This window comes from Osmia bicornis, chromosome 5 (assembly GCF_907164935.1).
Source record: "Osmia bicornis bicornis chromosome 5, iOsmBic2.1, whole genome shotgun sequence".
Classification (NCBI taxonomy): domain Eukaryota; kingdom Metazoa; phylum Arthropoda; class Insecta; order Hymenoptera; family Megachilidae; genus Osmia; species Osmia bicornis.
In genome coordinates this window covers 9,202,706-9,218,592 of record NC_060220.1, presented here as the reverse complement: position 1 = coordinate 9,218,592, position 15,887 = coordinate 9,202,706, and the positions used below count along the sequence as shown (strand labels likewise).

The 15,887-nt window shown below is 40.4% G+C and overlaps 1 protein-coding gene across 1 annotated transcript; it reads right to left on the bottom strand.

The window, feature by feature from the left end:
• Positions 1-226: 226 nt before the first annotated feature.
• Positions 227-13,526, bottom strand: LOC114872383 (basigin). Its single transcript, XM_029179523.2, has 5 exons — positions 12,816-13,526; positions 5,702-5,968; positions 3,180-3,428; positions 2,654-3,098; positions 227-2,034 (listed from the first exon to the last, which is right to left on the bottom strand). The coding sequence occupies exons 1-5, from the start codon at positions 12,886-12,888 to the stop codon at positions 1,989-1,991; spliced, it is 1,080 nt and encodes a 359-aa protein (XP_029035356.1). The 5' UTR covers positions 12,889-13,526; the 3' UTR covers positions 227-1,988.
• Between the last annotated feature and the right edge of the window lie 2,361 nt (positions 13,527-15,887).

Genomic DNA, 15,887 nt, shown 5'->3' with positions numbered 1-15,887 from the left:
TCTTTTTTTAATAGAACGCACATCTTCCTCTCTTGGCTCAGTCACCGATGGAACTGTATTTCTTCTTATCTTACACATATCATCGTTAAAGACACGAGCATCTCCTCGGATGTTTACCAAAATAGAGAACATTCAGAGAAAATTTTATTTAAATGCAATCAACCCTGTGTTCTCAAATGAAAAGTACTGAGAAGACGGTGTTATCGATAAAAGAATTTGAAAAAGATTAAGAGAAAAATGAAAACTCATGAATATAATTATCTTGCTCGTAGCTCGAGTATCGACAAAGATGGTGACAGCGCTAGGGACAACAGTGACGGAAGTTGACGCAGCAAAACAGCACCCGTAAGAGAGAAACAAAGAAAAAGGTATCGCACTAAGAGCACCTAAAGTTTATGCTAGCCGTTAATGAATATAGAAATTGTAATACTTACAATGACGACACTGTCGACGGACAATCGTGTTGGTACGGATTATAAATTATTACAATAGTGGTAAAATTAACGATAATACTTGTAATAATCATAATAACGATAGTAGCAGTAGTAATAACGATGGCAATAATAATATTACAGTATTAATATTACATTATAACGTCGTTAACAACGGCGTCGCGCGCAGAACCATGACTTCCGACGTGTTTTATTTCCTTTTCCATGACCGATGGAATAATCAAGATCATCATCATCATTGTTCACAATAACCATAATAATAATAATAATAATAATAATAGTAATAATTACAATAATTATAATAAGGCGGCGCCACCAGGTAAGCTTTTTCAAATACTTCCGAAAGTCTGTGGTGTTCGGAAGCCAATTATAGCACGCATTGCCTCTCCTGATTCTATTATTACGTAACTAGTTTATCGAGCACATAATTTTTTTTTATCTCGGTCCTACCGTAAAATCTTTTTATTTTTTTATATTCTCTTCGGTCACACGGTGCGAAATATGAGAAACAGGGGTCTCTACACGTTCCGAGTCACGTGGAGGGCATACCCGCCAAAGCACACCCCCTTAGAAAAAGAATTTCTATCATCCCTTTTTTGAGGAAAAAAAGAGAGTACCGTAAAAAGTACGTTAGCGAATAAATGCGTTTTCGAACATAGCATATATTTATTATATATATATATATGTGTGTGTATATTTCTTACAAGCAGAGAGAAACGAATTTTCAATCCGCTCGTTTCAAATTGCTTTTGGCGGGTATGCTGATCCGGCTATTTTATTTATTTTTTTTATATATTCTTTTTGTATTCATTTTTTTCGTCACTATCGCATTCTGTCATTCAAGCGCATGCAAGCATGCACAAACTTACATACACGTACACACATAGATTCTCATACGTACATTCATTTTTCTCACGCCCTTTCTCTTCGTTTTAGGTATCTATTTTCATCGTCATTACTCTTCATCCGGCTTAATCGCTCACTCGTCATCATTCGAAGGACACATACAACGCGTAAAGATCAGCAGAGCACATAATATTATATTTTTCTTTCTTCTCCGACCGTCGATCAAAGCAGTGTAATAGAGATAACGGACAGGCGAACATCTGATAAATGAAGTGAACACGATAGTAAGGCTTAATTTAAATTTGTTAGTAAATTGTGTAATACCGCGCGTGCGTGTACATTTTCTGTGTGCACAGGCAAAGCCTGTTTTCTTCACGCAGGTATGCACTCGTGAAACGAACAAGGGTACCTGGCTGGGGGCTCTCGATTAGAGGCGCTACACACCCTGTCCCTCACTTTGAAAACGATCAATCCCTTTCTTTACATCGATTAATCTCTTTATTTCGTTATCCTCGAACGATGTCTTTCTGTGGTTAATGGAAACTTTATGATCAGCTTCCATCCATCCTTATCTCTCTTGTACAGCTATGTATTGTCACTCCGGCAGATGCCCACGATCGTTCTCCATATCCGTTGCTGCTATCCTGCATCTCGCTGCTCTCATTCATCCGCCGCTTTTCCTTCGTTGCTTCACTTTCTCTGCCTAACGTCGGAATCCTTGTTGGGCGTTGGCTTGCTGCAGGGTAAAATTCATAATGATTGAACAGGATCAAATTGATCAGTGAAGAGAAAGAATGGCAGGGGTGATCAGATGAAGGACATCATAAAATCACAGTAGTGAAATAATCAATGGATATTCAAAGATTCTTGGAGTGTTTGGATATTTACACTTAAACTAAAATAGGAGATCATAAATAGTAACCTAGGCAGTAACCCTGGCCGTTTCTATTTCTAACATATATCCTGCAGACTAGAAGCAGGCTCGGCACGAGTTTCTTTACTTCGAAAATATTCTCTCTGAGCGTAGTTCCAAAAACGGCGACACGATATCAGCGGGAAAGTGGCAAAGCGATAACGAGACAAAGTCAATTGAGCAGGGGCGGATAATATGCGTTGCGGAGTGGAAGCAGGAGACGAGGAGTTTAACCGATCGCTCCCCTCATCTACAGTTTCTGGTGTAGGTGGTGTAACTACTGGAGGAGGATCGACAGGAAGGTCGGAGGGTGGAATAGGTCCGCGTAATGGAATGTAATACTCCAATCTGTCGTCCTTCGTGCTTGGTTCTCTACAGTTTTAAAATGATTCACATTATAAAACGACACGAATGATAGGGAGAAGAGAAAAATGGTACGTACGTGTCAGGACTCTGATCCGTATCGGATTCTTCGAGTTCAGCCTTGTTTCGTTTCTTCTCGTAAATTAGAATGATGGCGCACAGAACAACGACCTCCGCGCAAATGCCTAAGAAGGGCCAGAGTGCGGCAAGCTTGTCTTTGACCCTAAGGAATGTTTGGGCCTCTGCTATGTGATCCTCGGCGGTGTCGGACCAATTGTAAGATACCCTGCAGTACACGCTGCCACGATCGTTCATTTCGATGTTCTCGACGATTAGAACCGCGCCGTAGATGCCTCTTTCCTGGTCCCGTCCAAGCTTCACGCGGCCCTTGCTGCGCGTGTAGTTCTGATCACCAAACGTCCAGGATACCTTAATGCCAGGACTCTGTTTACCGGCGCAAACTAAATGCAGCTTCTCTCCTTCCACCACGCTCGTCGAATCGGGCAAGTGTGCCGTGGGTTTTGCTAAAAATAAAAAAAAAAAAACAAATGTATTAATTATCGATAGGATATCGCAAAAGACGACGATCCACATTGGATACTTACATACGATCCTGTATTCTGTGGAGGAGTTAGATCCTTTGCAACTGTAATTTCCGTACAACACTTCTGCACTCTTCAGAAGCTCCAGAGTACCGGTGTCGTTGTCCAACTTGAACAGATCCTCGCTACCAGCCAAGGCTGTGTGTAGCGGAACGTTTTCTTTGAACCATTGCAACTTCTCACCGGCACTTCTGTTTCCACACTCCAGTGTCATAGGCGCATCCTTCGGTGTAAGTACTTTAATCTTGATGTCTGTATCAAAGGAGAACGAGTTATGTTAACCGCTTAGGATCCTCGATGGGACAGGAAATTGCTGTACACACGGGTGCAATGTAGGCTTCTCTCGGTTAAGGGGTACAATATAGGGAAGAGGCCACTTGCCTTTCGTCTAGGGCAGGGCTCGGAATTAACTCTTCATTTTTCAGAGGCCCTACCCCTTTCCTCCCACCGTGCGCCGTGCACCGCCCGAAGGTCTCAGTCCCCGAGGCACATCAGGGCACATTGGGGCTACACTCGTATCAATAATTTTCCACATCACCCATGGGGTACGATTCATACGGCACGCGCCTGAGGTGCCTCGAGGACTAAGGCCCTCGCGCGGGGCACGGTGAGCGGTGGGTCTAGGGAGATCCTAGGGGAAGAGAATATAATTCCTCTTGACTAAGGAAGTCTAAATTGCACTCCATTGTACAAAAGTTTTGCCTATATCCTATATTAGCATAGTTTCTTCATTCAATTATACGTACTGCAATTATATAACGTATTTTTTTAGAAGCATCTAGCTACTCAGAATTCTCTTACGTTTCTTATCTTCAACATTGTTCTTATCAGGAAACTTGAGATCACTGTTATCTGTCAAACGTGTAATAAAAGCGATAGAGGGATCGACTTATCACCTTTGCGAATAAAGTACAACGTCATACTTGTTCTACCTGATTAACACAATTTATAGTTCTTAAGTTTGATCGTTGTTTCTTAAAATATCTAAGTTCTTTGAAGTCAAGCAAAATAATTGTCTAGATGTTTCTTCTAAGTCTCAAATTCCAAGAAGTTCTTCCTATCAATTGCAAAATTACCGTACGCGCTGTTTCATTAACTAAGCGCGTAAATTTGTTGTAAGAACAAACATAACGTCTTCAAGGCTTCACATAAGCTCTATCTTCCTTCTGTTTATGAGGAAGCACATTTCTCGTTGATAACAGTCCTAAATAACCAGCTGTAGTGATTACAAACGAGAAGCATAAACAACGGCAACGCGAATTACATCACGTTAAATGTATTTTCCTCGTTGCTCGAAAGCGTATACCACATTCTTCGTGGAAAACGAATTTATTTCCTCCTTACGCAGCGAAAAAACGATCGTTATCGAATAGGAGAACCTCTCTGGATTAATAACGAACATTCTTTGAGCGTATAATAATTCTTCTCGAGTGATTATTTATTTTCACGTGGTTCCAACTCAATCCCACATAATAGATATTAATTACCATTTACATTCGCATAACTAGATAAGCGTTCGAGCCTGACGCGTCATCGAAGAGAACGAGAAACGTTCGCCAAGAAATGGCGAACGCGAAGCTTCATGCTGACACGGTACAATCGTTGACACTTTCGCTGTTCGATAACGCCTTATCAGAAACGCATTTAATCGCGGATAATTGAAAAAATTCTGCACGATATACAAGCAACGAGCAGCAGTAAATTGAACAGCGATTATCTTCTAAGTGGGGGGACTTTGATCTTTAGTCAATAAATGCCCTAACAATAAGACAGCTTAAACATTCTAAGAAAGCCAAGTCTGAAATCACAGATAATGCAGTTCTTTCTTTTCCACTAATTGCATACTTGTATAATAGAAATGGGGAGCCCTGGGCGGTGCCTACTGAAATCATGGTAGGGGGAATTGCCCGGTAGCCTCGAGGGGCCCAACAATTTGGGGCAGACTGTGTCCCTTAAGTCCCAGGTTACATTGATAGAATATTCTAATCCCAGTGGAACACTAGAGCCTAGATATCACATTTAGTACTTTACCAACTACACCTTCCCGGTGGTTTTCCTAGTAGTGCTCTAGTACACCCTGCCACTAACCTAGCTAAAAGCCGGTTGTTGATAGAGTAGAGTTGGATAGCAATCGTGGTAGAGTAATTTTATCACTAGCCTTCTCCCACTACTCCACTAAACTAGCGTTAGAATTGCTCTACCAATGTAACTCAGATTGAAAACCAGGCGTTCGTAGAGCGTGATAAAGCATTAATCTTCTACCATACCCCCAATGTACTTGCTCTATTATACACTCTACCAATGTAACATTTTTGTGAAGGATCCTCTCTAACTCGATCGCGCCTATTCTGTGATTCCAGACTTTGCATCGAGTCTCCAATTCTCAAGCCAAATGCATGCAACAGAAGCATCTCCTCGTACGGGGTACAAACGTGCGACAAAACTAAAAGGTATCGAACATAAATAGAACGTGCTAAAGCAAACGTGGTTAAAGAGCGGGCCGTTGAGGAGCTCGGCATACGAACCGACATATATCCACAAGTGGAAGACCTCGCTGCTATCCGGGGTGCACTTGTAGTCTCCGTCGTGGCTGTCCGTCGCGTGCATCGCCGTCAACGTGCTGCTTCCTGTGCCGACCGGCGAGTGGACGACCAGCTGACCACTCGCCAATTCCGGCTCGAGCGACTGCCCGTTTCTCGTCCATCTAATCAGATCGTCCGGCTTCAGGTCTTTGCACTCGATCCACCAAGGCTGGCCCTCGTGCACGATCGACGCCAACCCCTTGTAGGTTACTTTATCGGGAAGAACATACGAGCACACGTCAAGAGGTTTACAACGACGGAGATACAGGGGAGCCTGTGGATGGATGGATTCTGGGTATCTGGTTTCCACTAGGATTCGATTATACACGAGTGCAGGGTGTTAGAGATAGAGGTGATTATACTGATATAATAGCCGCCATGTTGCAGGGGAGATCGTAACTTGTACCTTCAGGAAGCGGTGTGTTCTGTTTTAAGATTTTGTGTATTTGAATTGCAAAGGATCTTACGACCTGCCTGCGTCATGGCGACCAGTACAGTACCCGCATTCGCCACCAGGTGGATCATTCTAATACCAATTTTCTCACAAATACCCGTCCAACTATTTGACACATGCATCCCCTGACACGACTACCACTAAAATTAGTTAGAAAAAGAATAATGTTCATTGATGAATCGAACATAAAGGCTTTTTCTTTTCTGAATCAATTAGGGACACACGAGGCGCATCAAGGTGGTAATCATTCTCTTTAAGATTAATCTCAAACACGTGCCTGCCAGGTAACCTTATGAATGAGTCCACCTAAGAGACCCTGAATGAAAGGCATTCATAGCTCCCTTCCTTTTCTTTCTCTTTCATATAAAAGAGTCACTGTAACCGTAACCATCGCATGGTAATCCTTTGGATACCGTGTCCGTTAAGCGCGAGCTCAATTACCAGCTAACCAGCCGTGGCACGAAACTTTTCGAACGAACCAGGTGAGACCTCGGTTGACCGGGATTCGATTTTAGGGTTTCTCGATTATCAGACCGGCGACGTAATATGGTAGCATGGCAGTAAGCATTTATCTTTCGGAAATGCTTCGAATTACTTGATCGGTATGGTCGTACGCGATTCAGGCTTCCCATAGTTAATCCTCAACTGTTAACCAAAGGAAGCCGCCTACGTTATCCCCATAGTGCTACGTATTCCCGAGCGCTATAACGACAATTGTCGAGTTTAATTTCAGTAGAAACTAGAACTTTCGTGCCGATCCTAAGCCGTAGAAATAAGGTTGGAAAACGAAGCGACGCCAAAAAGTCAATCACGCTAATATAGAAGGCAACGGGTGCTAAACGCAGACAAACGTGTTAATCCGGTTCCGTTTGTAGTCAGGATATACACGTACATGCTCTATCATACTTATTTTTAGCGGTTTATTCTTTTACATAGAGAACCCTGCCGTGTCCTCGTGTACACCAACTCGACCAGATGAAATTATAATGCATGCAGGCCGAAGAAAAGGGATTGATAATCACGAACACGTCGGCTGACCTATAAAGTGGCTGATGGCTTCTGCCTTTCCTGCCTTAAGCGATTTAAGAATACACCGCGAACGATACCAACAGCTCGATCGATGATCGTTTAGACTTTAAATATTTGCTTGGATTTTGATCAAGCCTTCTGGCTATCTTTAAAGTTTCCTCTAAACACATCTATCGTATACGGTCAACGATGATGATTTTACAAGAAAATTTCCGCATCCTCGATGCTTAGGGCGCGCTAAAAATCGTTTCAGGATTAATTTCACGTCAGTGGTTGGTGAAACGAACAGACAGATAAGGAGTGGAACTGGGCCGTTCTGTTTAGGGCGCGATTTACGAAGTTGGAAGTATATTAGAACGCGAAGTAGGATGGAAAAGAGATCGATAACGCGACGAACACGTGCCGTATGACCCTAAGCATCAGAAATATATATTAAATCATATGGTCTATATAGGGGCGTGGAATAGGGACTGCCAGCTTGTGCATTTCATTCAGCACGCAAAACCTTTAAGAAATATTCGTCAACTGACTATTGTCAGTGATACACAAATTTTGCACCTTTTTTAATTATAGAAAATTAAAGTGCATCGTACTAAGTAATAACGTTTTTGTGTTTCAGTAACCGGCTGAAAGTGGACCGAAGTGGAACTTGCACAGCGCCACCTATTGTCCAGTACCAACGGGATCGTCCAGTATAACCTCTCGAATTGTACGAAAATGCTCGAGGTATTTCTACACAGAAATATAGAATACGATGGAGGACGTAGAAATTGGAACGCCCGATGGATCTAGGACGCAATTTGGCAAGTTGGAATTGCACGTGTGATGGTGGACAGAGGAGCCAATACTCGTAAACACGTTTCGTTTCCCTTGACGACGCCAAAAGTCGATCATTTTCATCTGTCTTGTATTATTTATCCGATTGTAGGTTTTAGTTTTTAATTATCCTAGAAGAAATACTTATAGCGATAGGGTTTTTAAGACGATCCAAAATGTCGAACGCGTAGATGGCGCCATCTACGTTACCGTAACTTTGCGTGCGTCCAAATTTCGACGTATTATTAATTTTCCTTTCAAGCTGGCTCGTGTACTTTCCCAGATAAACAAATTTCAAATACGGGTCAATTGAAAACCGGTCACTGCACCTAATGATAAACTTATCGGTTTGATGTAAGCGAGGGTGGAGCCAATCGGAAACCGCTACTTTCCAATTGGAATACGTTACAATTTTTCTGCCCCAATAAATTCAGGAGATATATGAAATTACTCGAGAAGAAGCGAACGGTATTATTCTGATATAATTTGTGTTAAATTGATTCAAAGCTTCAAAATGTACCTTCCAACGCACGAATTTCTTAAGTAATTTTTTCCTCTGGATACAATCTTTTCATCCTTGAGTATAAGATACTAATCGAAGACAAACAACAACGCTTAAAAACTGATATCGTAGACCAGTGGCTAAAGTAAACAGCAATGGTCAGATTAATATAATGATTCACGTTAAAGGTTAGAAAGAATAGTGTCAAGTGTGTTCATTTAATTTTCTCAACGCGATACATAACGCTTTCACTTCGTCTAAAGGTGGAAAAAGAATTCGACGGAATTTTAATGTGCTAGCTGACCACGCAAGGAAAACTGTTATTCTTACATAAAGGTTGGAAATTTAACTCGTGGTGAAATGTACCCACCGCAGATATAACTGTCAATCGGTAACTTAAAAAAAGATTAACAGTATAAATGCTAGGAAATTCGAATCGCGATAAAATTTTCCGACCGTGTACCAACAATGAGAGCTAGTTTTAAAGATGGACCGATATATATATATATATACGTGTTTACGTATGTTTACGTCAGTCAGTCAATAAAAGATCCTGCTTCTCTTACGTCATTTTGAGGAGGGAGAGTAAAACGTACATTGTAATCACCACGCATACACATATTTCTAACGATACACATGCGATATGTCGGCATTTGAAGGAAAAAAAAGAAACGTACAAAGAGAGGTTATCAAGTTGTAAATGTGGTCACGCGCCGGTATTATATTTGATCGCTAAGATCGAATAAACAGGTAACCTCCACGGTTAAACGATATCGAACAATCGTCGTTTTGCCGCCATTTTTTCCCCTTTAGTTCCTACGGCAACCGCATCAGAATAACCTATTACGACTTTATTAGAAAAGTCAATAGGATTCCGATACAATGAGGTTAGAATCACTGGAATAATAACTCGATTAAAACTCGGTGAAATTTAGTAAAACTAAATCGATCGTGTAATGTGCTTGAAAATCAATTTTATTACGTTTCGAAACTGGTGTCAATGATTCTCTTCTAGGTCAGGTGTTCACATTAGGTTTCTACAACTTCATACGGTATATTTGAAATGACACCGGACTTAACACACGTGCATTCTTTTTTTTTATAATTCATTATAGGTTCCAAAGTTACACAACTACACACCGGTGGAATTTGGAAAATATCTGTTAAAGAAATTCTAACGAAATACAGGTTATACACGGTTCGTATAGAAAATCGACATGCATCAGGATCCCCTCGTTTACACATTTAAGTAATCATGAAAGAAAGGTTCTGGAATGAATGACTAAGCAAAGATAACTTTCGGCTTTTGAACCCATCAGATAATTGCTTTTCATTTTCGAAGAATGGTAAATAACAGGGTAATAAAATCACGTGAGGCATTAAGCGTTTCGATGACAAATAGGTAAATTTACAACACTACGCCACAATACTGGGCATACTAGTTAATATACGTCACGATACATTTGCCAGCGATCGTAACAAAGGTCGGCCATTATTTAAGGATATGATTCACCATAACTAACTACATGTCACACTTTATCGGTGAAGGAATAACGTCTCTAAACTCGTCGCAACGCGAGTTTTCTCCGATTGCAGCGTTATTGTTCCTAGAACGACTAATAAATTAACGATAGCGAATTGTTTACTTCTTAGCTAGACATTCTTCGAATTATGAGTAATAAGTAAGAAATTGCGAGTCCTCGTTTGATTTTGAGGTTAGTTTCCACACTGGTTTAGCCAAAAAGCTACATTCAAATTATTCAGCGACCTTTGCGAAAGGTAGACCTTTCAATGAGTCTATCAATCTCCATTGATTGCGTATTTGTTATCCGTGCACTGGTACTCGTATCTGAAACCAGTTCTAACCTAGACCTAACCCAGACCTAGAATACAAAAAGACGGACAAAAGTTTTAGCCCGTTCGGCCGGCGAACAGTGTTATGTAATCAACTAAAGATACTCTAATGAATTTATTTCGGTGATGCATAAAGTAATTCTTGTAACCGACATACCGCGGGACAAGTAAACCGAAAACGCGTTGGCCTAGTTAGTTCAAACGAGGGTCAAACTATTCGCTGCTGTAATGGTTGCATATCAGCAGGATAATGTAAGAAAGCAGGCGATCGAAGCAAACGAAACCGTTCGTGTCTGTACATAGAGGACGCAGAATAGCGAACTCGACGAAAAACGTATTCGAAATCGATCGGCGCAGTCATACTCGATATCTCGAACAACGGATATCGAGATATTTACTCTGTAATTTCTTTAGAATTTTCTAGTCGAATCACTCACTAGATCTAAAATTTTGCATGGCGTTACTATCGTTGCATTATTCTATGGTACACGCTGAAGGGTCAAAAATAGACACGCGTTCCCAGGGTTAAACGTAAGCATTCTTCTCGTCTGGTTTGCGAGCGACGGTAAAACAGAGCGGATGAAAACATTCACCGTGTTAGAGAATGGAGGTTAAGTTTACATTTCAATAAACAGGCATGCCAGCTAAGAATATAAATGACGAAGACACACGTGCTAATCTCAATAGAAATTTGAATTTATTTTCTATATGTCCTATATTAAAAACAGAAAAAAATGGGTTTACGATCCTATGATTATACGCGCGTAATGTCTCCGCCCAATCCCATAAACACGACGCGAACAAAATGGAAATTATATTCGTAGACTCCTTGGTCTAAATATAAGTATTCTAACGAACGCTTGAAATCTTTTCACGCGACACATTTTCACATGATGCACGTTCCTTCGGACAAAGTTTTAAACCATTCTCACTTTTCTATATTTTCGATTCGAATAATTTTTACAAAATGGCGATAGTGCCCCACCTGCTCAGTGCTAGGGGCGTCTTTGAGTACCTACATTATCTAAAACGTATCCTTGAGACATACACTAATCGATAGCAGTACTTGGCGTAAAAATTTCGCGGATTTACATAATTACCGACCGAACACCAACTTCCGCCTAACGATCGCTAAAACTCGGTAAAGTTTTCTGGGTGGACGCAAAATAGGGTCAATTGTTACGCAACAAAAGTTGCTTGGCGTGGGTACTTTGCGTACGTCTCTCGGAATGTAGCTGTAGCATCGAATCCCGGTGTCTTGCGTCGGTATATAAACCAGAGGTGCGCAATTCGAGTGATAAGGAGGTTCAAAATTCGGCCGACATCGCAGTAGTTCGTAGACGCACATGTCAGAACTGTGCGTACGACTTTTAATGACACGTTGGATCAATATCGTTGAGCATATCGTAAGAAAACTTAACTCCATTTCTTCTAATAAATCGTCGTTGCAATTGTTACCAAATAATAAAACAATTTTGAAGAAAATAACGAATATGGGAATAAGGCGGTTGGTTGAGGCACACGTGATACGTTCAGTGCCGTATATATCGCGTTCGATCGAACACCGTAAGCTATATATACGGTGACAATCAAACCGGGGTGGGATATTGCGAATCAGAATTTTTTTGTTTAAAGAATCACATCACGTCATCCTCGGAGAAATATTTATGCGATTCGCGAAAACGGCACGGTTGAAAATGGGTTGATAGCATCACGTATTCAATACCGCGCGAGGACACTCGCATTTCTAACGTGATGCGGTATAATCGAAACTAAAAATAGAATTTCATAATCTGTCAACATATGTCGACAGTATCGTATAGGGAAACTAGCGAATTTTCGAATCGAATTTGGAATGATTATCATGTATTTCCTATGCACGAGAAATGATTTTATGCTAAGTTCGATAAGATAACCATGTTCAAAGTTAAAATACGCACGATGAACGATGCATTTAGGGTACCATGTGACATGTACGTCATAGCACTGACGGCTTTCTTCGAACTGACAGACCAGCGTGTGTGTAACTTCGAAAATGGACATTGCGTCAGGAAAATCGTATCATCGTTGAAAAGCGATGAAGGAAGAAGGAAAATAGCGATGAATTGAAATCGGATAGGTGTTTCTTTAGGAATAAGATCTGATTAGAATTCAACTTGTTTCTTAATCATAAGCATGGCCTCGAAAGTCGTGGCAATGCAATTAAGATTCAGTAAAAATAAAAATGAAAAAGGGACATTCTGTAAATTGATTTTGTTTGAAATGAAAGTAACACGAAGAATGATCTTCGTGCTGAACTTTAACAATGAGGCTAACACGATAAAGAAGAGAAAACAGAGAATGAGTGAGAAATAAATGAATGGTTGAATAGTGGGCAATCCGAAAGAGAGGATAAGTCTCACCTGCCTGGACCGTGACGAGGGTGCCCGCTAAATATAGCATCCCCAGCAGCACAAAAGCAGCTCGCCTCTCCATCTCGTGGCGCTGATGTACGCGGTGGCGCGTGATCGTGTGCACTGTGCACAATATACTAACGATTCCGATTGAACAGGGTTTCTAAGGAAGAAACCAAAAAATAGGGCCACCTAGGCTGGGCTACCGTAACTCCGTTTCCGCGATCGTTGCCGTTGTCGTAGCGTAGCCGTCGTTGTCGTCGTGTTCGTCGTTGTCGTCACCGTTGCCGTCGCTGTCGTCTCCTGTAACACCCTTCCCGTTTGTCGGCAGCTCCTCCTTTTCGCCTGTCCACTCAGCCAACTATGATCGAGCCCCACTACTTTCTGTGCGGATCGTTTACACACGCACTTCGTCACTTCGAGCCACGCCGTACCATTGACGTCTCTATATTCCTCTTATCGTTATCTAGCACCGCTCTTATTTTTATATCTCGGTGTGCACAACAACACCGCAATCCTGTACTGCCACCGTACCTCTTTTTACTGCTCCGCCTTAAAGATCGTTTAAGTAATAATGACAATTAGCACCACGGAGCCGCAGAAACAGCAATGTCAGGGAAAAATGGCTGCCACTGTCTTCTGCTTAATTTTCTGCGCGGAGATCTCTCTTACTTTCTCATCTGTCGTTTCCTCTTTTTCGCTCTACGACAAACTGCTCGCATACGTCCTCTACGTCCGTCCCATAAGCTCCACCAACGCATGCGTGATACTCCCTCCCAAATAATATACATATACGAGCGATTTTTTAAGCACAGTTTTTATTACCACTCCAACGCAAAAGTAATATTCAATGTAACGAAACTTTTAAAAGCGTTAGGCATCTTGAATGTTAGGATTATTGTTACAGGATTTGATTCACTTGCTCGTGTAGTTTAGAAAGAAAGGGGCTCAGGTTATAGGTGCAGATTTGTGTATTGATAAAATGATTGATACAATATTGATGTACAGTAGGCAGTGACGTAACAAATCACATTATTAAAATAGTTTTGTTGCGAAGAATATTAAAGTTTCTATTACGATCCAAAATACATATTATAAAGAAATAAATTCACATAATTTTATTTGTTCTTCAGTGTTACCATACATAAATTATTCACAAATATGTAATTCATTAAATATTCGAATATTATTCACAAATTTATATTATTAATCATGACATTGTTATTGTTGATAGTTGTTTGACAAATAACATATTGAAATATATGTTTTAAATGTTGTAAATACACAAAATATTGCAGAAAATTTGTAAATTTTTAGTAAGATCGCACTTGATGTAAATTCAGTCTTACCAACCGACGAACGGACTGTTGTTTAGCTATTATTAGGCCCGAATAAATAAGCAAATATACAATCAGTTTTAAACCATACGATTTCAAAGTATTGGAAGGAAAATGACAATATCTCTAAAATGTTATCAAAACTTTCCATTTATTATAGTAATCATTACAGTCAGCCTATTAGGACTGACACTATAGCCTCGTTAAAATCACTAGGATAAAGACTAAAAATATAATTATTCGTTTTGCACTGAGGCAGGTCAGTCTATCTTTGGACGCTGAAGAGCTAAGAGTGTTTATTTCAACATTTTACAATTAGTTTACGAATGAAAATGTTAATCACAATTGCTATAGTAAATGCGTCATCTACATAAAGGCGGCGGAAACTGCTCAGCCATATACCGACTACTTTTCCAAAGCAGGAGAACATGACTGATAAAACAGGCACGATTATCATACCGACTGTGCTCCTACATGTAGACGTTGTTTCACCTGGGGGTGCCTAGAATCCCAAAATCATGACCCCTTGAGAACAAAGGCATGTCCAGTCTTCTACTATCTATAGTCACTGCTACGTCACCTTTCGCATGTACCTAAATGACACGTGTATGCTACGATAGCTATAAGTACATAATTAAACAATACTGACCTTGCATTCATTATTATTAATTTTCTTTTCGTAAAATTGTATTTGCAATGTGATCTGAAATAAATTTTTACAAAGAAAGTTAACCAAGAAAACCACGACAGACCATTCTAAATGATGACGTAATTAGTTTTTATGTATCCGTTAAAACGTGTCCCTTAATAAGGGTTTTACTTGTTATCAGATGTCTTTTTTAACAGGTTTTATTGTACTATCATTGTAAGAGTACACATAACATTTTTTTGCCTTGTTTTCGAGCATGCGTACAATGTTTCAGCGTCACTCACAGCCATGTTTCCGCGTTATTAAAAGGATAGATTTGCTGTATTTATCTTCTTAGCTTATTGAATAAACTCATTAGGAGCATGAACGTGTTGATTCTATTACATCCGTGTGCCTCGCCTATTATTTTATTCTTTTATTTATTATTTTACCCCTATTTTCGGGCTTCGCGTGGACCACCCTCCCAAGTCATTTATTATTTTATCCCTCATCATGGGCCTCGGCTCAACCTTCCCAGTTATTTATTATTTTTTTATCTTTAAGGGCCCCACGAGGCCCAACCCTTTATCACTGCATCCCTTACATATCTGTATCCTTAACATCCCTGTATCCCTTATATCACTACATTCCCTATATTCCTGCATCTCGTATATCCTGGCATTCCTTATACCTCGGCATCCCTTACATCTCTGTACCCATTATATCTCTGTATCCCTTACACTCCTGAATTCTCCCTGCATCTCTTGTATCCTTTCAACCCTTATAATAAATATATTATAAATAATATACTTATGGCCACTGGTTCGAGTAAAGGTAAGTAAAGGTAAGTAAAGGTAAGTAAAGTCTCGTAAAAAATAAATTTAAATTTTTGCAAAATTTAGTTCCTTTTTCTACCACCAGAGGGCGCTGACGGGAGGTTGAGATTTTAGTTCACATTTTTGCCGCTAGAGGGCCAAAAATTGGTGCATGATATAGTTCCTTTTTCCGAAACCAGATGGCGCTGACACGAAGTCGAAAATTTAGTTTGCATTTTTGCCGCTAGAGGGCCAAAATTGGTACATGATATAGTTCCTTTTTCCGAAACCAGATGGCGCT